This window comes from Esox lucius, chromosome 23 (genome assembly GCF_011004845.1).
Source record: "Esox lucius isolate fEsoLuc1 chromosome 23, fEsoLuc1.pri, whole genome shotgun sequence".
Classification (NCBI taxonomy): Eukaryota; Metazoa; Chordata; class Actinopteri; order Esociformes; family Esocidae; genus Esox; species Esox lucius.
The window spans coordinates 23,586,914-23,610,735 of record NC_047591.1 but is presented as its reverse complement, the minus strand read 5'-3'; the positions used below and the strand labels follow the sequence as shown (position 1 = coordinate 23,610,735).

The window sequence follows — 23,822 nt, the reverse complement described above, 5'->3', positions numbered from 1 at the left end:
TCCAGTCATAATGGTTAGTGCTCTGGCCCAGACGAGCTAATTCAAAAGTCTGCCGACGAAGATGACAGACTTAATTAACTTATTTCAACGTCCATTAACTCCGTCTGTTGTAGAAAAAGGAAAACTATTCGAAAAGAAAAAAAACTCTTGGAGAATGTGTGGTCAAACGGTAAATTAAATAGTTGACTATATATGTCAGCTGGCTAGTTAGCTTAGTAGCTGCAGTAGCCAGACTGTTAATAAGCTCAACACAATAGCTCTTGTTAGGTAGCATGATGCTGTGATAGCCGTTGGCAATAGGAACACTTATTAGTGGGGAGCTAATATATAAGGAAATTAATTGAGTGAAGTACTGTATACGTTGTACAAATATATATCATGCCAATAAAAACATAATAACAAACTTTGCTTAACAGTGTCGTGAGGCGAGCAGTGGAATGGAACCCCGAGGATGAAGGGACAGAGAGAGGTTAGTGATAATAGAATTTATATATTTTGTTGATTAAGGCCAACGAATGTTTGAAGTGGGTAAGTAGAGGGATTGCAGTTGAATGGTTCTCCTTTATTCAAACTTTGCTTTACAGAAAGTAGTGGTGTAGTGTTTGAATATTGTTTGTTGCTTGTTTCATGTGAAAGATTTGTTCATTTATGAATTGTTTATTATCACATACTGCATGTCTCCACTGAGGGATTGAGAATTAAAAGTGCTTGGTAACAAGGGGAATGACTGGGAAATACTGTGATAGCTGTGATGGTTGGGCAGGGCACATATGATGGGCTTCATGGAGGTTTCACGCATCCTGGGGAAGGCGCCAGCCTGCAGATTTGTGCTGGCCAGACATGGACAAAGAGTTGGAGTCAGCTGTACAATAATGTCATGTGTGCCAGACAAACAGAGCCACCCCAGTAGTAGCCTCAATGCATCTGTGGGAGTGGCCAAATCAACCGTGGATGAGACCTCACTTGGACGTCTGTCGGACAGTAATGGGTAAGGTGTTCCCGATTGTCATTGGCACCTGTTCGAAATGGATTGACGTCGACCCTATGCAATCCATTATTCCTGCCATGACAACGGACAAGCTGAGGAACGTATTCACCAGTCATGGGATTCCAGAGGTCCAATGGTCTGAGTCTGGAGAGGGCATAGTTTGAATTTTTTCTGATGAGAAATGGTATACAGCATCTGTCCTCAAATGGACTGGCAGAAAAGGTGGTGTCTGTGTTTAGGGATGGATCCAAGAAGACTGGGGCAGTGTTCTGGCCAAGGTGGCTTGGTTCCTGCTCCAGTGTACCGGACCACCACCAGACCACAACCAGAGTTGCGCCAGCTGAACAACTCATGTATCGACTGGTAAAAGTCATGCACTGTCAAGCTAGACAAAAACAGTATCATGATACTCACGCTCGATACTATACTTGATGGTGGTTTGGTGAGATCACAGAGATCCGATCCGTCCCTGCCATGATCACCGAAGGGATGAGCAACCTATGGAGGATGCAGAGTCACAAGCAGAGTGTTCACCAGAGAATCAACAGGAGGACCCAGATGAGACAGACTAACTAGGAGTTGGCCAACATGTGTAGCCCAAACCAGGTCCAGATAGGGAGCTGTGATATCCAGTTAGAGCTTGGTAGGCCTACCCCTACCTGAGAGACTACGCACGAGTAAGGCCACAGGGGTTTGTAGATGAGAGGTCTACCCCCGTCTCATGGTTTAGTAAGGGCAATATTTATCAGATTTCAGGTAGTTTTCTATTGGACTTTCAAGTGGGCCACATTACTGTGTTTAAGATGAAAAGAGCAAGTTGTTTTGTTTTAAGGCTAGTTTATTTAATGTTGTAAAGTTAGCAGTGAGTGATAGACCATGGGGGTGGGGAATGCAATAATATGAATGCCTTTTGTATTCAGGCACTGTTGTGCCACTGCAGGGGTTCTGAGGGGTAGAGAGTAAATATGGGAATGAGTGGAAGTACTGGCACAGCTGTGATTGTTGAGCAGCGCACATATTAAAGCCATGTGAATTGATAGAGTTGGAGAACTGGGTCTTTCATCACTCATGGATCACTCTACTACTCAGGGCCGTGCAGAGACCTTTGGGAGGGGCAGGTGCTCAAAGTATAAAAGGGGCACATGGAACAAGGCTTTAAATTGGGCTTTGCTCAAAATATCAATGCATCGATATATTGTGACACATTCCTTTCTGATATGTGTATCGATACGGATGCTTCTGTATTTATATGGCAGCAAATGTTGTTATGCAGTTTTGAAAAATAATCAGAATAGAAAAGACCATTTTAAGGTCAAAAGTTAAAAAAACTATTTTCTTGGCACCTATTAATAACTCTGGAATTGCTAACTGAAGTGTCTTAAGTTGTCCCAATCTGAAGGCTTTTTCTTGTCTGTTATACAGAATAGTAAAGAATAGCTGTTATAGTAAACTCTGTCTAGGACGTCGTCATTATTCAAAATCAACATGGCCCGTTTCGTACAGTACACACACCGCTTCGCTGAGAATAGCACTTACCAGCAGCCGCAGTATTTTAGATCCTTTCCTTCTGGTAGTAGTGCGCGTGCGCGATATTGAAAAACACACGTGCTGCAAATCGTCCCGGTCTGGATCAGGTGAAATGTCGTCATGTGGTTCATTTTATTTACTAATAAATTATTATTCATATATTTTACTAATAGTTAGATTTGGGCAGGCCTTCACAAAAGGGCCTTTAATTACATTATTATAATTTTTTTTGCCTTGACAAAAGGGCATTTTGGGCATCAAGGGGCAAAGGGGCAGGTGCTCAAGCACCCACCGCCCCCCCCCCTCTGCACGTGCCTGCTACTACAGCAGGGTTGAACCCATAGTTAGAAGATTCCTGCAAATGTGGTTGTTTATCAGGTCACTGCCTCTTTACACGCCCTCTGTATTTGTGATGTGCTTTTGCAACATTGAGAAATTAGTTGATATTCATTTTTTAATTGGAGGTGATGTCTTGAGCTTATCAATATGTGCATGTTTACACAATAAAATAACATGCTGTCTCGAGTCTTCTTCGATACATCTCCGAAAATGTGGTATAATGTATACTAGCCCTAACACAGACTCTAACATGAAAGACGGACTTACGTGAGATAATGAGAAGCATATTTCTTGTTTTTTTTCCATCTATGATTGTTTGGTTGAATCCAGATTGGACGAAAGTGGTGCCTGAACTGAGAGTGGTGTTTTCAACTCCTCCACTACCAAAAGTAATTGGACATTATGATGAACACTTGGCCTCCTTCGGCCATGAACCCGGCCACACTTGGTACATTATACCTTTCCCACATCCAGTTGGCATGCCTGCTAAATGGTATCTTTTACTAATTGGCTTAAGCAAAGGTATGAAATGGACATGGATTAGATCCGATATATACACAATTTTGGGGAAAATGTCACAAGGTTCCATGCAGGATTATGTAATTTGGTTAAATGGTATATTGTTTGGACCAAATTGTTTCCATGGTTGCTATCATATATTGTCCACACTGTAGACTATAAGAATCATTGATTTATGCTGAAATTGCTGAAATAGTGGAGACAGTTCTTTACTTTCTTCCTGCATCACCACTAGGAGTGAAAACTCCCATGAATTCAGAATTCTTTCTTGAGCTACTCATAAATGGACTGCGAGCTACTTGTTGCTCACAATCAACTTGATGGAAACTCCTATATTAGAGATTAAGCCAGTCCGAATTATATCGCCATAACCATTAGCCATTTCTGCTAATTCTTTACTTTGTTGAAGAGTAAAAACCTTTTCGGACAGTTAATGTGTGTTTTATCATCAAGAGTTGGGTGGCAAAGTTCATTAATCCATGGCCTAGCTGAACATTTTCTGATGATGATGGGAACGAATATTTCTGAATTGTCATTGTCTTTAGTCTTTTTCTAAGAAAGATTTCCTCATTCCGTAAGTCAGAGTGCTGTTAATTCGACAAGAAGAGATAAAGCTCTTCAAAACGCCACTCATGTTTACAGTATTAAGGTCTGCTTCAGACAAAACAGCTCAACCAATTTTACATTAGGTATGACTCTCAAATCATCGGGCTGCCTATTCACCAGGCGATTAGTCCTCCCCAACCATGACCCCCAACATCCATGACCCCCAACATCCACCCAAGGGTTTCTAGGAAACCTTCAGATGGCATACATTCAAATTCAACTCATAAATAGGTGTGTGAATTATTTTATTTATTATTAACTAAATTACTTAATGAAATGGCTTTTTTTCGGATACCTAAAGCAATCTTTAGAACCAGGAGTCCACGATACGCTTCATGCTCATGAACTTCATGCCATTCATGCCACCCATACTGAAGTTCCTGTACTCTCCAGGCCTCATGTACATCATCTTGCCTCTGAAGTGGGGCTGCTCGTACATCAGCCAGTGACCCTCCATCACGTTGCAGGACATACAGCTGGACATGCGGTAACGATCCATGATGGACTCACAGTCGTCCATCATCTCGTGCATCTGACCTCCGAAGCTCTCTCTCTCGTAGATCCTCATCCTGTAGTTTCCTCTGTACATGGGGATCATGCGGCAGGACCTGATACTATCACTCATTCCAAAGTGCTGCATGAAGTCAGAGTACTCGCCTCTCTTCAGAAAGTACTGGTTTCCCATGTAGTTGTTGCGCTCATAGACCATCCAACAGCCACTATGAACCCTGCAAGACTGACACCTGCTCAGGTAGGAGCTCATATCACTACAGTCGCTGGTGCAATCATAGGAACAACCCTGGAAGTTCCTCTCCTCGTAGAAGGTGATCTGAAAATACAGTGTTATAATTTAATCCTTTTATGAAACCATTAATTTCCATGAAATGTAAAGTGCTATCCAGTCACGTTAGTAACCCGCAGGTTATTGTGATTAACAAACTACAACAGCATAGTTTTACTTGAGCCCCAATCCTCTTTAAAATGACAGTCTTTGAACATGCATTATGCAGAAATGGATTTTACAATAAGAAACCTTCCTAGAACTTACTCTGCCCATGTTCATGTTGGTCATGTTTGGTCTCTGTGCTTCTGGTTGCTGCTCCTGAACTGACTTCAAAGGTTTATCCTTTGCTTTTATACCTGTCCAAACCTAAAGAATCCTTTGCTCCATTGTTCATATTGCTGACCCAGGAACATGCTATAGAGGCCTGCTGAGGCCACTGCTTTCAGGGACTGAATCCCTCAGTGTCTTTTAGAAAGGCTGTTTCTATATTTGCTTTTTTTTTCAAACAAAGTGTCTATAACAACAATTAGAAAAAGCTTTAAAATGTATTGTTTATAGTGTTGGAAAGTAATTTATGAGGTAGATACATTTGGTAAATATAATTTGCCTTCTTGAGTTACTATGTACTGACAAAAATTGTATTTAGCAGAGTACGTGGTAAAACTGTTTGGTCATTTTTCATTTAAAACAGAGTTTACGGAAGCCAGAATTCTGCCTGGAAACTTAACTGCTGAAAGGCACGATGTGGGGATAAAATGATAAATATTCCTATTTCTTCATTTCAGTCAAACTGAACAAGATCCACTCAGTGTGCAATGTGTTGAAATCCCTTCAAAATATCATGATTGATAAAAGAAAAAAATTATAAGCTCAATTATTGTGTTGATTATGAAGACATGGGCCCTCATTTATGATCAAATTTAATCATAAAATTATTGTACGATCATTTCACCGACAGTGCTGCTATTTATCAATATTATATTTTCAGTATCCATACGATCCAATTCACGTCTGGTCGGAGACCTGTAAACCAACGTCAAAAATTTGATAATGCTTGATTCGCAATAAGGCCCTCATTATCACGAAAAATAACAATCGTAACAGACTCAGAAACAACAACAACAACAATAGAAACGTACCACTATATTAAATATGTTATCAATATCGTATTAATGTTTCATTAATTTTCACTTTATTCTGCATTTTCTATCTCTTATTTCTGTTGTTCATGCATTTGTAAGGTTTTAATTGCCTTTGTATATGTAATGTGCAAGTCATTAACTTGCTTTGCATTACTTTTCCTAAGTCAATCAGGTCTGTAGTATTGACATATTTGGAGATCATAAATGGTCATTATGATTTTGGTTGCTGGCATCTTGATTAGCTAACTGGTTTTAAATTGACTTGTGAGAAGTGGTTCTTGGTCAACCAGTTACCCTAATGATGTCAGAGCTTGCTTTTCAAAGGGACTTCGGCCCTGAGCTGAGACTCGGGAGAGTGTTCCATAACTGCTCTGATTTTGTCATGGAGAATGATGATGGCTTATTAGCCGCTTCAGGCTATAATTTTTGCTGAAACCTGTCAATTCATAGCTTGAGGATGGCCATCCGCATGTATTATGGGTGTGTCATAAATAAATAATGCCAATGCAGCACGTTCTCACATCCACAGCTTTATCCAATTTATCAATCTGTGAGGACATCTACGCCCATTTCAAAGAGCTGTGACAGTTCTGTAAATCACACTTGGAGATGATCGTAAGCCTGTCCCCACCTTCGAATCTGACATCCTCTCTGAGATCTTCTCTGAGAATGTTTCATGAATTAGGGCCATGGTGTAGATAATTTTGTAACCCTCCAAACCACTGTAAAAGGTTGTTTTACAATGACAATTGTATTTTCAGCTACTTTACAAAATTAGTAAAGTACTGTTAAAAGACTCAAAAAAATGTAAGCAAATGGACATCCAATTGGTAACAACAAGTTGGAATCTCATCTATAATCTCAGAGCCCAGACTTTTTTTAAATGCTGAACTCTTCCTAAGGAAATGTCCTTGATAATGAGTTTAATTGTACATGTTAATTCATCCAGCTATTTTCTAAGTCCTTGGTCCTCAATTGTGGACTCTCGTCTTAAACTCTCCTCACTGGATTTTATTGAGGTTCAGGTATGGATACTGGAATATCTTTTGCAAAAGCTTGATTCTGTTGTCAGTGAACCATTTGTGTGGGTCTGGAGGAATGTTTTGGAACATGTTCCTGCAGGAAGATCAAACGATGACCCAGTTTTACCCTCATAATGTTTTTAAAGCAAAATCCACCTCTGGTGTTTTTGATGAAAAAGCAAAATGTTTGTCTTATCAACTAATAGGAACGCTTTCAAATCAAAGTTAGTTTTTGCTGATGTTAAGCTAACACCAGGCACTGTTATTTGTATGATGAGAGTAGAGACTTTCTTCTGGCATGATGTCTAAATAATTTGAGTGTAATATCAATCATAAACAAACAACAATGTCATTTTTTCATGGTAATAATTCTAGAGGTCACTATATATTAATTGTCATTGCAATTTTTATTTTTAAATCGACAAATGCATATTTTTTTATTGCTGATACAAAAATAAAAGATGTATGGTAAACATTGCCATTTATTTCAGTTAATTCACATGTTCACAAAGGCAGGTAATCAAAATTTTTGCTCTGTTCATTAAGCTGCATCAGGAAAGCCAATATTGTGAATTGAGTTTGAATCACTCAGACTAACTTTTCTTCAGCTTGGAAGCCATGCTTTACCTGTTGCAGATACACGTTGACATAAATCACTTTCTGATTGTGATAAATGTTATGCCTCACTGAGTAGTGCCTTAGACTGGAATCCGTTGTTTAACCCGCCCACCCTTTATTCAAATCTATTTGTTGACCCTGCCCACCCTTTTAAAATTCTGTTAATTGACCCACCCACGCTTTATTAAAATCCTGTGATTGACCTGCCTAACCTTTGTAGAAATCCATTTATTGACCTACCCACCCCTTTGTTAAAATCAAACATGGATGTCAGTGTGTGTACCTTACACGTTGTGTTCTGCTACAATTTATGGTCTGATCACTAGAATGTATTGTTTCAAAACAAAGACACATGTAAGGCAGAACAAGGAGTCCATGTACATTATTCACAGTCCATAGTCCACTCATAACCAGCCTGTCATATCAGTACATTACCAATGATAATGCAGTGTTTTGACAAACATTAATATTAGAACTATAAACCAATCAATAGCCACCATACCGGGAATCGCTTGTATGATTGAAACATTTTAGAACTGATAAACTCAACTTGAGGAGCATGATCAAGTGTTTTTGAACTAATGTTATTGTGAAAGATTGAAGTCACATGATGGCATACATGAAAATCGTATTTCATCATGTGACTTCATCAAGTTTATTATTATTATTGCTATTGTGCAATAACGTTCAAAAGTTTGGTGTCTCTTAGAAATATTGAGCTGATGGAAGAAAAGGACAGCTGGTATGCTGTATATAATGGAGTGGCCAGCACAATCTCCTGATCTCAACCCTGTTGAGCTGTTGTGGGAAGAAAATGACAGCTGGTATTCTGTTCATGCTAAAAAACTAAATATTCCTTTAATGTGTGGCATTGGAACACTTTTGCAAGCAATATGCAGTATCAGCGGGCTAGCTTTGAAGACAGTTAATTTATTTCTGTCTTAATGCGTTATGGTGAGTATAGAATTTAAGGTGGGTATCTAGTAGAGAGTCAGTTATGGCAAGAAATATCAAATAAGCAAAGAAACAATAGTCCATCATTACTTTAAGACATGAACGTCAGTCAGTCTGGAAAATGTCAGGAACTTTTAAGTTAAAACAATCAAGTGCTGTGATGAAACTTGCTCATACAGACCGCCATGAGTGGCAAGAACTTCATGAGCATGAGGCCTATAATGGATTCCTGCTACTAAATATGTAACCATACAGTTTGTTGAATAAAATCCTTCACAATCCTTCGCTATGAGTTTGATTAATTTTGATTTTGCAGTTTAGCTAGAGTACCAGTTTTAAGATCTGTCTATCAAGATAATTTTTGCCCAGACTTTTGATCCGAGGAGTTCCAGAAGGATTTCTAACAGGAGAGGACGACAATGGACAGCCTAGCCTAGTCCTTAGTAAATTCATGGACTCTAAATTGCAATGATGTTCATGAAGTTCAGATTGACTCTCAAATGTCATCTTTTTCTGAGTCCAACGGCACTGATAGGAATGTCAGTTTAAGATGCATTATATCAAAGAGAAATTGGGTGGTTTCTGAAATCAAAATGTATTACAGTATAATGTGAAGGCCAGTTTCTAATGTGTTGGATTTTGCTTTACTAATGCTTTACTAATTATTAATGCATCTTTATTGAACATGAAAATCATTTAATAACAAATGATCAAAAAACTTTTCAAGGCCTCTACAATTCCAACCATATCTTCAATAATCTTATACATTTCTTAATTCTAATTTTGCATGACGTATGGAGAACTAGATGTTTCCAAACTCTCAAAGAGCTGCATGTGACTTTTGTTCCAAAGATACGAAGGAATCCAGTTCATGGAAACAGTGGCCTCAGTAGGCCTTTCAGTAGGCTTTTCAGTATGCCTTTCAGTAGGCCTTTCTAGCATGTTGCTGGGTCAGGGGTTTGAACAATAGAGTTAGAGATTTTGGTTTTGACAGGTATAAAAGCAGTGGTTACACCAGGGAGGAAGTCAGTTCAGGAACAGCAACCAGCAGCACAGTGACCAAAAATTACTAAGATGAACATGGGCAGAGTAAGTACCTAGCAAAACTGTAAATATAAGTGCTTTAAAATTATCATCATGTCTATAATAGCTGTAGTGGTACATCCTCATAACCTCAATCACATTTATTTGTATCATACCATTTCATATGTATGAATCACTGTTCTCAGATCACCTTCTTCGAGGAGAGGAACTTCCAGGGTCGTTCCTATGATTGCACCAGCGATTGCAATGACATGAGCTCCTACCTGAGCAGGTGTCAGTCCTGCAGGGTTCATAGTGGCTGTTGGATTATCTATGACTGCAACAACTACATGGGAAGCCAGTGCTTCATGAAGAGGGGCGAGTACTCTGACTTCATGCAGCACTTTGGAATGAGTGATAGCATCAGGTCCTGCCGCATGATCCCCATGTACAGAGGAAACTACAGGATGAGGATCTACGAGAGAGAGAGCTTCGGAGGTCAGATGCACGAGGTGATGGATGACTGTGAGTCCATCATGGATCGTTACCGCATGTCCAGCTGTATGTCCTGCAACGTGATGGAGGGTCACTGGCTGATGTACGAGCAGCCCCACTTCAGAGGCAAGATGATGTACATGAGGCCTGGAGAGTACAGGAACTCCAACATGGGTGGAATGAGTGGCATGAAGTTCATGAGCATGAAGCGTATCATGGATTCCTGGTACTAAATATTGGTGTATCTTCAGCAATAAAAAATACTAAATAAAGTAATTCAGAAACCTTTGTTTCCGTTTAATTTAATCAAGTCACAGTAACAAATATGTGTCTATTCAATGTAGTTATATCTTTTTTAAACCTTTTTTAATAATGCATTCTCTTATGCAATGATAACATGAGCATTGCTAGGTTGCGACATTGGCAGTGTTATGTTGAGTCATGGGCAGTGTTAGGTTGAGTTATGGGCAGTGTTAGGTTGAATTATGGGCAGTGTTAGGTTGAGTCATGGGCAGTGTTAGGTTGAATAATGGGCAGTGTTAGGTTGAATAATGGGCAGTGTTATGTTGGGTAATGGGCAGTGTTATGTTTAATTATGGGTTGTGTTAGGTTGAGTTATGGGCAGTGTTAGGTTCAATCTTGGGCAGTGTTATGTTCAGTCATGGGCAGTGTTATGTTGAATTATGGACAGTGTTAGGTTCAGTCATGTGCAGTGTTAGGTTGAATTATGGGCAGTGTTAGGTTGAGTCTTGGGCAGTGTTAGGTTGGATCTTGGGCAATGCTAGGTTGAGTCATGTAAAGTGTTAGGTTGAATCATGAAATATCTCATTTACAAAAGTATTCAACCCTTTTACCCATTACCTTTATTCAGCTTGCTTGGCAGTGATCAGGTTCTTAATGGGTTGTGTAATTTTTTGACGCACAACCCTTTTTCCAAAAATGTTGGGTCACTTTAAAATGCAATGATGGACAAATCATGTGATGGACAAACAGTTTATTTCTCGAGTGGTCAATATTCAAAGCCTCCTATGCCGAAGCTGCGGCGGGAGCTTTGGTCTAACGGTCTTATGTGCATCAAGTGGCGGTAACCCTCGAACACCCTGGTGGACACCGTCCGACTGATGAAGGAGGCCTTCCGGGATATGTTATCCCAGAGGACTCCGGAGATGGTTGCAGTGTACAGACGGACCCGAAGAGCTGCAACCTCTGCTGTGAAAGAGGCAAAACAGCGGGTGTGGGAGGAGTTTGGGGAAGCCATGAAGAAGGACCTTCAGTTGGCACCAAGGTGCTTCTGGAAAACCGTCCGCCACCTCAGGAGGGGAAAATGGGGTCCCATCCAAGCTGTGTACAGTAAGGATGGAACACTGTTGACCTCAACTGAGGAGGTAATTGGGAGATGGAAGGAACACTTTGAGGAACTCCTAAATCCCACTAACACGCCCTCTATAGTGGAGGTAGAGCTGGAGGCTAATGGGGAAGCATCGTCAATCTCCTTGGCAAAAGTCAATGAGGTAGTCAATCAACTCCACAGTGGCAAAGCTACGGGGACTGACGAGATCCGCCAGAAATGTTGAAAGCTTTGGGTGTGGAGGGGATGTCTTGGATGACACGCCTCTTCAACATTGTGTAGGTGATGGGGACAGTGCCAAAGGAGTGGCGGACCGAGGTGGTGGTTCCCCTGTTCAAAAAGGGGGACCAGAGGGTGTGTGCCAATTACAAGGGTATCACACTTCTCAGCCTCCCTAGGGAAAGTCTACTCAAAGGTACTGGAAAGGATGGTTCAGCAGATTGTCGAACCTTAGATTGAAGAGGAACAATGCGGATTCCGTCCTGGTTGCGGAACAACCGACCAGCTCTTAACTCTTGCAAGGATCCTGGAGTGGGCCTGGGAATATGCCCATCAAGTCTACATGTGTTTTGTGGATGACTGGGTCCCCCGGGAGATACTGTGGGAGGTGTTGCGGGAGTATGGGGTGAGGAGGTCCCTTCTGAGGGCTATTCAATCCCTATATGTCCAAAGTGAGAGCTGTGTTCGGGTTCTTGGTAATAAGTCGGACTCGTTCCAGATGGGGGTTGTCCTCCGCCAGGGCTACGCTTTGTCACCAATCCTGTTTGTAACGGATATCAAGGTGTAGTCGGGGTGGGGAAGGGTTGCTGTTCGGTGGGCTGGAGATCTCATCGCTGCTTTTTGCGGATGATGTGGTCCTAATGGCATCATCGGTCTGTGACCTTCAGCACTCACTGGACTGGTTTGCAGCCAAGTGCGAAGCGGTTGGGATGAGGATTAGCACCTCTAAATCTGAGGCCATGGTTCTCAGCAGGAAACCGATGGAGTGCCTCCTCCGGGTAGGGAATGAGGCGTTACCCCAAGTAAAGGAGTTCAAGTATCTATGGGTCTTGTTCGCAAGTGAGGGGACATTGGAGCGGGAGATTGGCCGAAGATTCGGGGGCAGCGGGGAAGGTATTGCATTCGTTTTACCGCACTGTTGTGACTAAAAGAGAGCTGAGCCGGAAGGCAAAGCTCTCGATATACCGGTCAATTTTCGTTCCTACCCTCACCTATGGTCATGAAGGCTGGGTCATGACCAAAAGAACTAGATTGCGAGTACAAGCAACTGAAATGGGTTTTCTCAGAAGGGTGGCTGGCTTCTCCCTTAGAGATAGGGTGAGAAGCTCAGTCATCCGTGAGGAACTCGGAGTAGAGCCACTGCTCCTTTGCATCGAAAGGAGCCAGTTGAGGTGGTTCCCCCGTGATAGTTGAGCCGGTTCCCCCGCGATAGTTGAGGTGGTTCCCCCCCTGCCCCCGCGATACCGGATAAGCAGATGAAGATGAATGAATGAAAGAAACGCAACATTTGAAATGTTAAAACTGAGAAATGTTATTGTTTTTGGAAAAATGCATGCCCATTTTGAATTTGATAATAATAATAACTTTATTTGTTATATGTCATCAGGTGCCAGATCATGTAGTCACCTTAAAAGTGATAAGTAGAATATTAAAATCTACTCTCAAATTCAACTGTAACCAATGTAGAGCCACCAACACTGGGGTTATAAGTCCTTGATTTAGTCCTTGTAAGATGTTTGGCAGCTGAATTCTGTGCAACTTGGAGTTTACCTAGGGATTCATTGTTGAGGCATGTAAACAAAGCATTACAGTAGTCTGGGCAAGATGAAATGAGAGCATGTATAATTCTTTCAGTGTCCTGAACTGTGTATTATCTGCATAACAATGAAAAGAAATGTCATGCTGCCAAAATTATACTAACTAATGGAAGCATATACAGAGAAAACAGGATGGAACCCTGCTGAACACCACATGTGACAGGCACAGCGGAAAATGTATAATTGTTAATGGACACTACAAATGCTCTATTTGACAGATACGACTTGAACCAATCTAGTGCAACCCCAGAGATCCCAACCCACTTTCTAAGTCTGTCAATTAAAATGTTGTGGTCTATAGTGTCGAAAGCTGCACTAAGATCCAGTAACAACAAGATTGAACTTTCTCCAGAGTCAGCATTCAACAACAAGTCATTTGTAATCTTAACAAGCGCAGTTTCAGTACTGATGTCAGCAACATGTTTCAAAAAGTTTGGGACGGGGCATGTTTACCACTGTGTTGCATGACCTCTTCTTTTAACAATGCTCTGTTACCGTTTAGGAACTGAGGGTACCAATTGCTGTAGTTTTGAATGTGAAATGTATGCCCATTCTTGCTTGATAAAGGATTTCAGCTGCTCAACAGTTCGGGGTCTTCTTTGTCATATTTTTCCGTTTCATTATGTGGCAAATGTTTTCAGTGCGTGACAGGTCTGGACTGCAGTCGGGCCAGTTTAGCACCCAGACTCTTACTACGGAGCCATGCTGTTGTAATACGTGCAGAATGTGGTTTGGCATTGTCTTGCTGAAATAAGCCAGGCCTTCCTGAAAAAGACGTCATCTGGATGGCAATATATGTTGCTCCAAAACCTGTATATATTGTTCAGCATTAATCATGCCTTCACAGATGTCACCCATGTCATGTGCACTAAAGCACCCCCATACCATCACAAATGCTGGCTTTTAAACTGTGTGCTTATAAGATGCCGTCTCCGCTTTAGTCTGGAGGACGCAGTGTCCATGATTCCTTAAATCATTTAAATTTTGTGTTTGTCAGACCACAGGACAGTTTTCCACTTCTCCTCAGACCATCTTAAATGAGCTTGGGCCCAGAGAAGACAGCGGTTGTTCTGGATCTTGTTTATATATGGTTTCTTCTTTGCATGTTTGAGTTTTAACTTCCATTTGTGGATCCAGCAACATACTGTGTTTACAGACATTGGCTTTTGAACGTGTTCCTGTGCCAATGCCGTGATGTTCAATACAGCATCCAGGGTTTTTCCTGGCTGAAAATTAACTAAAGTACCACATAGAAATACTTTATATAATATCTGGATCCACTCTGTGATATACTTTATATAATATCTGGATCCACTCTGTGATATACTTTATATACTTTATATAATATCTGGATGCCCCTCAATGATTTAATTTATGTAATATCTGGATGCACTCCGTGATACAATTTATATAATATCTGGATCCACTCTGTGATATACTTTATATAATATCTGGATCCACTCTGTGATATACTTTATATAATATCTGGATACACTCTGTGATATACTTTATATAATATCTGGATACATTCTGTGATATACTTTATATAATATCTGGATCCACTCCGTGGTATACTTTATATAATACAGTTGTGATCATAAGTTTGCATACCCTAGCATATATTGTGAAATTTTGGCATTGTATTTTATTTAAGGATAATGATCATATGAAGCCATTTATTATCACATAGCTGTTTGGCTCCATTTCAAATCATAATGATATCAGAAATCACCCAAATGGCCCTGATCAAAAGTTTACATACCCTTGAATGTTTGGCCTCATTACAGACACACAAGGTGACACACACAGGTGAAAATGGCAATTAAATGTGTATTTCCCACACCTGTGGCTTTTAAAATTGCAATTACTGTCTGTGTATAAATAGTCAATGAGTTAGCTCTCATGTGGATGCACTGAACAGGCTAGATACTGAGCCATGGGGAGCAGAAAATAACTGTCAAAAGACCTGCATAACATGGTAATGGAACTTTATAAAGATGGAAAAAGGATATAAAAAGATATCCAAAGTCTTACAAATGCCAGTCAGTACTGTTTATTTCTTTGTTTTCATTGTTTTTTTTATGATTGTGCCGTTCTATTATGGCATACAGTTTAATGTGAGTCCCATAAGAAATAAATGCTCACTCATGTTTTGTTTACAAATGGTACATACATGACCAATTCTCCAAGGGTATGCAAACTTTTGAGCACAACTGTAAATAATATCTGGATACCCCTCTATATACTTTATATAAAGTGTGGATACACACTAGAAAAAGACAACAATTATAGTATTACATCTGTCCTGTTATACATGTCCACTTGGGCAGCTAATGCATGCTACCATGTCCTCCCTAATGACAACCAAAAATAAACAATACGTCTATTCTTTACATATTAACATGTTACATAATTTATTATTATTATTTTATTTTTTTTACGTATGTAGCATTTTACCCTCATGTGTTTGTTTTCTTTGTTCTGTTCTGCCAGAGCCACCCGAAAACATTTAGCCATCCAGCAAAACTGTGTTTATTAGAAGATCTAGGAATGGCATAAAAACACTCATCAGGTCTTATAATTAATCACTATCAATATTATTGTTGTCTATTTTCGTTGTGATAGTATGTTCTCGTTAATTTGACTTGCATTAAAAACACATCAGAGCTGTAGGCCAATATACACTCACCTAAAGGATTTTTAGGAACACCATACTAATACTGTGTTTGACCCCCTTTCGCCTTCAGGACTGCCTTAATTCTACGTGGCATTGATTCAACAAGGTGCTGAAAGCATTCTTTAGAAATGTTGGCCCATATTGACAGGATAGCATCTTGCAGTTGATGGAGATTTGTGGGATGCACATCCAGGGCACGAAGCTCCCGTTCCACCACATCCCAAAGATGCTCTATTGGGTTGAGATCTGGTGACTGTGGGGGCCATTTCAGTATAGTGAACTCAATGTCATGTTCAAGAAATCAATTTGAAATGTTTCGAGCTTTGTGACATGGTGCATTATCCTGCTGGAAGTAGCCATCAGAGGATGGGTACATGGTGGTCATAAAGGGATGGACATGGTCAGAAACAATGCTCAGGTAAGCCGTGGCATTTAAACGATGCCCAATTGGCACTAAGGGTCCTAAAGTGTGCCAAGAAAACATCCCCCACACCATTACACCACCACCAGCAGCCTGCACAGTGGTAACAAGGCGTGATGGATCCATGTTCTCATTCTGTTTACGCCAAATTCTGACTCTACCATCTGAATGTCTCAACAGAAATCGAGACTCATCAGACCAGGCAACATTCTTCCAGTCTTCAACTGTCCAATTTTGGTGAGCTCGTGGAAATTGTAGCCTCTTTTTCCTATTTGTAGTGGAGATGAGTGGTACCCGGTGGGGTCTTCTGCTGTTGTAGCCCATCCGCCTCAAGGTTGTGCGTGTTGTGGCTTCACAAATGCTTTGCTGCATACCTCGGTTGTAACGAGTGGTTATTTCAGTCAAAGTTGCTCTTCTATCAGCTTGAATCAGTCGGCCCATTCTCCTCTGACCTCTAGCATCAACAAGGCATTTTCGCCCACAGGACTGCCGCATACTGGATGTTTTTCCCTTTTCACACCATTCTTTGTAAACCCTAGAAATTGTTGTGCGTGAAAATCCCAGTAACTGAGCAGATTGTGAAATACTCAGACTTGCCCGTCTGGCACCAACAACCATGCCACGCTCAAAATTGCTTAAATCACCTTTCTTTCCCATTCTGACATTCAGTTTGGAGTTCAGGAGATTGTCTTGACCAGGACCACACCCCTAAATGCATTGAAGCAACTGCCATGTGATTGGTTGATTAGTTCATTGCATCAATGAGAAATTTAACAGGTGTTCCTAATAATCCTTTAGATGCGTTGCTTTTTCCTCCATCCTTACCTTGACGCCACATCATTTATCCCCCACTCTCGACTTGGCTCTGCTGCTTGTGCTCATCCAGCATCTTCACGTTCATATATTTACATTGTTTGTGACTTAAGTATGTTAACTGTACATTTAAACATTTTATATTTTATATAAAGTGTTGTTGGGGCCAGTAGCCTACATATCCTAATCTAGTCGTCTTTTCACCTGTCATCTTTGTCTCATGAACTCTATTGAAAAAAAATCTGTGATTGAACAATACCAGACGTCTCCTAGACGTCATCTGAAACGTTAACTAATGTTATGCGGATTGTAGGTAGTTTAAAATTGTTTTTCGGCCTTGTTTTCCGGCCTTGTCCCTATGATATTATGTACCGTAGATTATGAGATCCCCAAACTCTTAGCATTTTTACATTGAGAAATGTTATCCTTAAATTGTTGCTCTATTTGCCTGCTTAGTCTTAAACAGAGTGGTGAACCACTCCCAGTCCTCATTTCTGACAGACCCATCCTCTCTGGAATGACCTTTTAATACCCAAACATGTTACTGACCTGTTGCCAATTGACCTAACTAATTGTGTGATATTCCACCAGGTTTAGTTTTGAACACTACAAGTTACTTAAAAATATTTCACACCATATATAGAAATGTAATACATTTTAATAACAGTCTCTATACTCTCAAAGGCTTTATGTTGCTACTTCTGTTTGAGAAACTGCCTTTCTAAAAGATACTGAGGGATTCAGTCCCTGAAATCATTTGTCTCAGTAGGCCTCTATAGTATGTTGCTGGGTCAGGGGTTTGAACAATGGAGTTTAGTATTCTTTGGGTTTTGACAAGTATAAAACCAGGCAGGAAGTCAGTTCGAGAGCGGATTCCAGCAGCACAGTGACCAAACATGACCAACATGAACATGGGCAGGGTAAGCATTATGAGAGTTTTTCATTTTCATATTTATTTTTATAGGTAGGTGCTCTTGTTGTACTTATTCCAAAAACCATACTAGAGTGATTGAATTGCAATTTTTTGAAATGTTTTGTTTGAAACAACTGTTTAATTAATAAAAAAATATCTTCAGATCACCTTCTACGAGGAGAGGAACTTCCAGGGTCGTTCCTATGATTGCACCAGCGACTGTAGTGATATGAGCTCCTACCTGAGCAGGTGTCAGTCCTGCAGGGTTGAGAGTGGCTGTTGGATGGTCTATGAGCGCAACAACTACATGGGAAACCAGTACTTTCTGAAGAGGGGCGAGTACTCTGACTTCATGCAGCACTTTGGAATGAGTGATAGCATCAGGTCCTGCCGCATGATCCCCATGTACAGAGGAAACTACAGGATGAGGATCTACGAGAGAGAGAGCTTCGGAGGTCAGATGCATGAGATGATGGATGACTGTGAGTCCATCATGGATCGTTACCGCATGTCCAGCTGTATGTCCTGCAACGTGATGGAGGGTCACTGGCTGATGTACGAGCAGCCCCACTTCAGAGGCAAGATGATGTACATGAGGCCTGGAGAGTACAGGAACTTCAGCATGGGTGGGATGAGTGGCATGAAGTTCATGAGCATGAAGCGTATCATGGACTCCTGGTTCTAAAGATTGGTTTATTGTCTGCAATAAAAATACATAATTTCTTTATAAATCAAGTAATTCAGAAACCTTTTTTTGAGCTTAATTTAATCCAGTCACAGTGACAAAAATGTGTCTATTCAATATTTTTATACAGTGGGGAGAACAAGTATTTGATACACCTCCGATTTTGCAGGTTTTCCCACTTACAAAGCATGTAGAGATCTGTATGTATATTTTTATAATATGTACTCTTCAACTGTGAGTGACGGAATCTAAAACAAAAATCCAGACAACCACATTGTATGATTTTTAAATAATTAATTAGCATTTTATTGCATGACTCTAGTTTGAGGTCCTTAATCCTGACAAGTCCCCCAGTCCTTGCCCCTGAGAAACATTTTGTACCTTAAGTATTTTAATGCCATAACCACATTTTTATTTGGAACTAAGGACAACACTTTTGGCTTTCCAACAGTCACAAGATAAAGATCCTGCGAGAAGCTGACGGTTACACCTCCAAACACAAATTTGTCCCTAAGTCTCATGGATAGAAGGTGTCTTAGTACAGCTCCGGAAAAATTTAAGAGGCAACTGTACCTTTTTCTTTCCTTTCCAAAGATTTTTGAAAGGAAGGTTTTGAGTGAGGAAAAGAAGGGTTAAAATTAAGAGTCCACTGCAAATTGAACACTTCTGTTCCTCACTCAAAACTTTGCTTTTCAACTTTTTTGGAAGGAAAGAAAAAGGTGCAGTGGTCTCTTCATTTTCTCCGGAGCTGTAAAGAAATCTGTTCACAAGAAACAGTTTTGGACATGAATAAGATGAGTATTCGCTATGTGTGGTGTTCCTGGCTCTCCACACATCAGAATATTTGCGTTTTTGTCATGTCTTTGTCTAGGAATTCACTAGAATTAGAACTTGACCATTCAGAAAACCAGATTGTACATTTGTACATTTGAGTAGTGAGTTTATTCAGATGCACATAGTGCATACCTGCTTGTCCAGCCAGACTTGTTTTCTGTTCCCAGGCCAAGCTGCTTGGCTTTTGTGGTGCAGGCTTCGGGCCATATTGTCTTAATGCTAGTTAATGGTCAGCTTGTGTAGGCCGTTAATCACTACCGAGCTCTTGGTCAATGGTGTTGTCCTACAGGTCAGTGTGTCTTGTATCCATGGTTATGTGTGAGTCTACCTCATTGCTGAGGGATCAGTAGTATTAGCACACAAGCTACAGTACTCAGTGGTGTCAGGTCAGGATGTGTTACCACTGTCTCAGACATGTGATATGGTCACCTCTCGAGATCAAAGCTCTGAAGCAGCTGCATTGAGCAACCCATTGATAGAATGTAGTTGGAGCAAGCCCCTGATCAGCAGGCTAGGCCCACGGCTCCAAGGTGCCTGGACAACAACTTTTCAGCCAGTAGGACCAAACTATAGTCTTGTGTACAGTCTATACAGGTTGAAATTGGTGTCAGAGGTTGATGGTATCGTGCTGGGTGAAGTAAGCTGCCTTCATTTACACAATGTGGCATTCTCTACCAGCATAAAGGCAAGGGCGTTCACAGTACCGTTCCAACCAGGACAAAACGTCACTAATGCTGTGGCATACCCATTAGTGTATAGCTGTAACACAGGACATGCTAGTCAAAGTTTAATAAATGTGTAATAACTACACAGTTACAAACTTGTTATTTTGTTAAATTGTATTACGTGCAGATGTTTAGATCCTGGTTGGACAAAAGCATGTTTGTTCTGTCAGGGAAGTACTATTTTGGGTGTATCTTCAGTGACCTAAACTGCATTCCATACTATTTTGGTCCAGCCAAGACCATATCTCCCATGCTATTAACTGCTGTATATAGGATTGTAATGATCCAAGGATTTTTTTGTCGTTCATTTTACTGAAACCGCAAATTTCCAGAATACAGAATTAGGAGTTCTAAATGGACCTACTGGCTGACAGATATTGAACATATCATTACAGGACAGGCTACCCAAGAGACAGACGGGTCCACAGAAAGCGTTGCCGTCTGGTCAGACGTAAACAAAAACAAAAGACGTTGTGTACGTTGTGTCAGACCAGAACACAGCCAGACTCGCCTCCTAAATTGCACCCTCACCCTATACTGAACCTCTGTGGACTTCCCATGAAACGTAGTGCCCTGCAAGCTGAATAGTGTTCCACTTGGAACTCAGGGAAGCTCAGTCTCTGCAGGACCTTTCAGCACCATATCAGGGCTTCTGGTAATTATTGTCCTCTGGCCCACTCAGTGAAAGAAAGGCAGCATTGTGTTTGCTCTGGACCGACCAAGACTGTCCCTGTTTCTGGGTCTGATTTGGAAATATTATTTAGTATCCCGGTGTAGCAGCGGTGTTGAGACAAGCCCGACTGAAGGAGGGAGTCTAGTAGAACCGGGGTGCGGGGGTTCTTCTGAAGCCTTTGCAGAAGCTGTTCTTTATGAGTTCCACTTCGCAGCGGGAAGATGGAACTCTAAAAACACACACCAACGACACATCGACTTATCTTGTGACCCACACTCGCATGCAAGTAGACAGTCTATAGATGTCTCTTATGTGGTATCTCCCCCTCCTACACACGAAGGCTCTACAACCATAGTATACCACCAAAGAACTTTCTGAAGCAGATATTTCAGTGTGACTGCAGGATCTTATGCATCGCTAGCAACTTTATTCTCGAAGTGGTTGTGTTATTATAAGAATGCCTCTGAAAATGTCCTCGGTTCTGACAAGCTGTGAACGAGCTAAACAGTCAATGTTGTGGCGTCCACAAGCTGTGCTGCTGCTCTTACAGGACAATCTTCAATGGTTTTGAAAACTAGCAGAACTAAACAGCACTACAAAGCAGAAATAATTACTTAGAAATGCCTATGAAGGAGAATGTTCTGCACTATTTGAGTCTGTCGTGCAGTATTTGAGTCCGTCATGCACTATTTGAGTCTGTCGTGCACTATTAGAAGATAACGTGGAATACATTGGAGTAAATTATAGGGCAAACACATGTCCTTCACTAAAGCAGCAACGCCTGCATATCTTAATTAGTTTGAAAGTAGATCTCTAGTACATAAAACACAAGCTAATAAGTCACAGGAAACCATTCAAATGATGCTGGGATTTCAGAGTTGTCATGACTCAGATGGCCCAGAGTACTTTTCCTGAATGGGCCCCAGATGGGCTGCACAGGACTAAATGTAGAGAAACACAGACATTCAGAAATCGGGGTTAAAATACAACTGGTCAGTTGATTTGCAACTGGAAATGTACATGTAAAAAAAATATATACTAAAACATCACACTACTTTCCTTAGATTACCAGATCCCTCCTCGAATAAACAGGCTACATGTCAGACTTTCCACCAAGACTTTAAAATCGATCAGTTATCAATCCCAGAGTGCAATGTGTTGTTTACGTGACGTTCAGTCAAAGTTTTGCCACTGTACTGCTGCATGTAGTTATTTGATTCAATGTGTTTGATGATGTGTGACAACATGTACACAATAACATGTCTGAGTTGTGATATAGATTGTTTCGCGTAGAAAAACGCATCAAAAGCCTAGTTGCAGCCATGAGGTGTAAATTCTCTCCAGGTATTGACCCATAGCTTAACAACGCTCACACACTGTCCTACTGGTGTTTTGGGGGGAGAGACCCTTAACAAGTTGGCTTGTAAATAATTACACATCTGGTATGGGCATCATAATGCCTAAACATTGAAGCTGGGGAACAAGGCCCAGACCTCCATACACATCACGTAAGACAAACCACTAATGCTCTCTTTATGGTCTCCCAACAGCGGCAAGGGAAGGCACAGTAACATATGAAGCCACGGCTCTTGGAACTCTGAGTGCATTTAACTCAAGCTATCAGTGAAGTCTGCCATGAAAAATGACTGTAATAGAAATCATTTAAAATGGGGGGTAAAAAAAACAGATGTATCTCATTGTATTTTGAAACATGTTTTAATGTGTAACTGGCCCATTGTTTTTACTCTGTTTATGTGTATCATTTACAATAGAAGAGTAAAATAAAAGCGTGTTACATATACCGATGTACAAATTTGTTTTGTTTAACTCTTAGGAAACCATCCTCTGCTAGAAGTGTGTTATGTAAATTACAGTAAGGGGGATACTTCTAACAGTTCCTGTACAGTCTGTAGACTTTATATTGTAATACATTTTTTTCTTAACATTTTGTGGTTGCATTTTGCATGCAAGCAATGTGATGAAGTACCAAGTGACAGACTGTTCCCATAATATGCTCACTGACATAGCTACAGCCATTCTAATGGTCATTGTAGCTGTCAGTGAGCATATTAAGAGAACAGTCTGTCACTTGGTACTTTATCACATTGTTGATAATGAAAACCCCCAAAAGGGAGCAAGGAGGCCCACTTGTGTGTGTGTGTGTGTGTGTGATACAAGTCTAACGATACATCATTCCCCCAAAATATTGTAAAACCTAACAAATTTGCCCCCACATTTCTTTGTTGATCAGAGCAAAAGAGCAAAGTGATGATCGTGGTGAGAGGATAGGGAGTCGTGGTTAGGTTTTCTGTTCCCCACAGGGATGTTTGTGTGTGTGATCTAAGTGTGTGGTTGTGTGTGAGGAAATGTGTGTACACAAGCTTCAGTCAAAACAGTAGAAATATTAGCCACATTGCTAATATAATTACATTGGCATCCTTGAAGCTCCGGCGAATCATTGGTGCGTTAACACAAGGGCTGTGTAATTACATTGACACTGCTACATTGGGAACTTGTTATACTTGGCTATGTGAAATAGAGCATTTTATAAAATTTTAGCTAAATTATATTTCTTGTAAATAAATCTGCTTGATATATTTTCATACTTATAATACACTATATGCTGTAGTTTGCTTCACCACAGTTTTTATTTCCCAGTAAAATTTCTGAGCTAAATTCCTAAGTCATCCAGCAGAGGGAGCTAAAATGTCTCTACTTTTTCTCCCCCATCAGGAACTTGCAAAATATATATTACAGAGATTCCCAGTGATATTTGCTATTCATTCCATGCCACTAACAGAATATATACACCATACCTTCTAGAGAGATGTCCCGGACCTTTATTTTGCAATGTTACTGTAGAATTTGTTCCCAGTACTCTGCTCTGCTTTGTGTTCAG

At 40.6% G+C, this 23,822-nt stretch overlaps 3 protein-coding genes and 1 long non-coding RNA gene across 5 annotated transcripts; 3 read left to right on the top strand and 1 right to left on the bottom strand.

Annotated features, from left to right (window-relative positions):
- The first annotated feature begins 77 nt into the window (after positions 1-77).
- Positions 78-22,649, top strand: LOC106024906. Of its 2 annotated transcripts, none has more exons than XR_001198603.3 (3): positions 78-169; positions 417-469; positions 22,474-22,649. It is a non-coding gene; the product is annotated as an uncharacterized LOC106024906 (long non-coding RNA). The 2 variants fall into 2 exon arrangements; XR_002195949.3 differs by lacking the exon at positions 22,474-22,649 and adding an exon at positions 3,185-3,287.
- Positions 4,230-5,088, bottom strand: LOC105020514 (gamma-crystallin M2-like). The gene is made up of 2 exons (XM_013140222.3): positions 5,028-5,088; positions 4,230-4,808 (listed from the first exon to the last, which is right to left on the bottom strand). The coding sequence occupies exons 1-2, from the start codon at positions 5,049-5,051 to the stop codon at positions 4,287-4,289; spliced, it is 546 nt and encodes a 181-aa protein (XP_012995676.2). The 5' UTR covers positions 5,052-5,088; the 3' UTR covers positions 4,230-4,286.
- On the top strand, positions 9,523-10,307 carry LOC105020518 (gamma-crystallin M2-like). Its single transcript, XM_013140221.4, has 2 exons — positions 9,523-9,588; positions 9,729-10,307. Exons 1-2 carry the CDS (start codon positions 9,574-9,576, stop codon positions 10,248-10,250), a joined length of 537 nt encoding a protein of 178 aa, XP_012995675.2. The 5' UTR covers positions 9,523-9,573; the 3' UTR covers positions 10,251-10,307.
- LOC106024905 (gamma-crystallin M2-like) lies at positions 17,953-18,697 on the top strand. The gene is made up of 2 exons (XM_013140223.4): positions 17,953-18,013; positions 18,170-18,697. Exons 1-2 carry the CDS (start codon positions 17,990-17,992, stop codon positions 18,689-18,691), a joined length of 546 nt encoding a protein of 181 aa, XP_012995677.3. The 5' UTR covers positions 17,953-17,989; the 3' UTR covers positions 18,692-18,697.
- Positions 22,650-23,822: the final 1,173 nt, after the last annotated feature.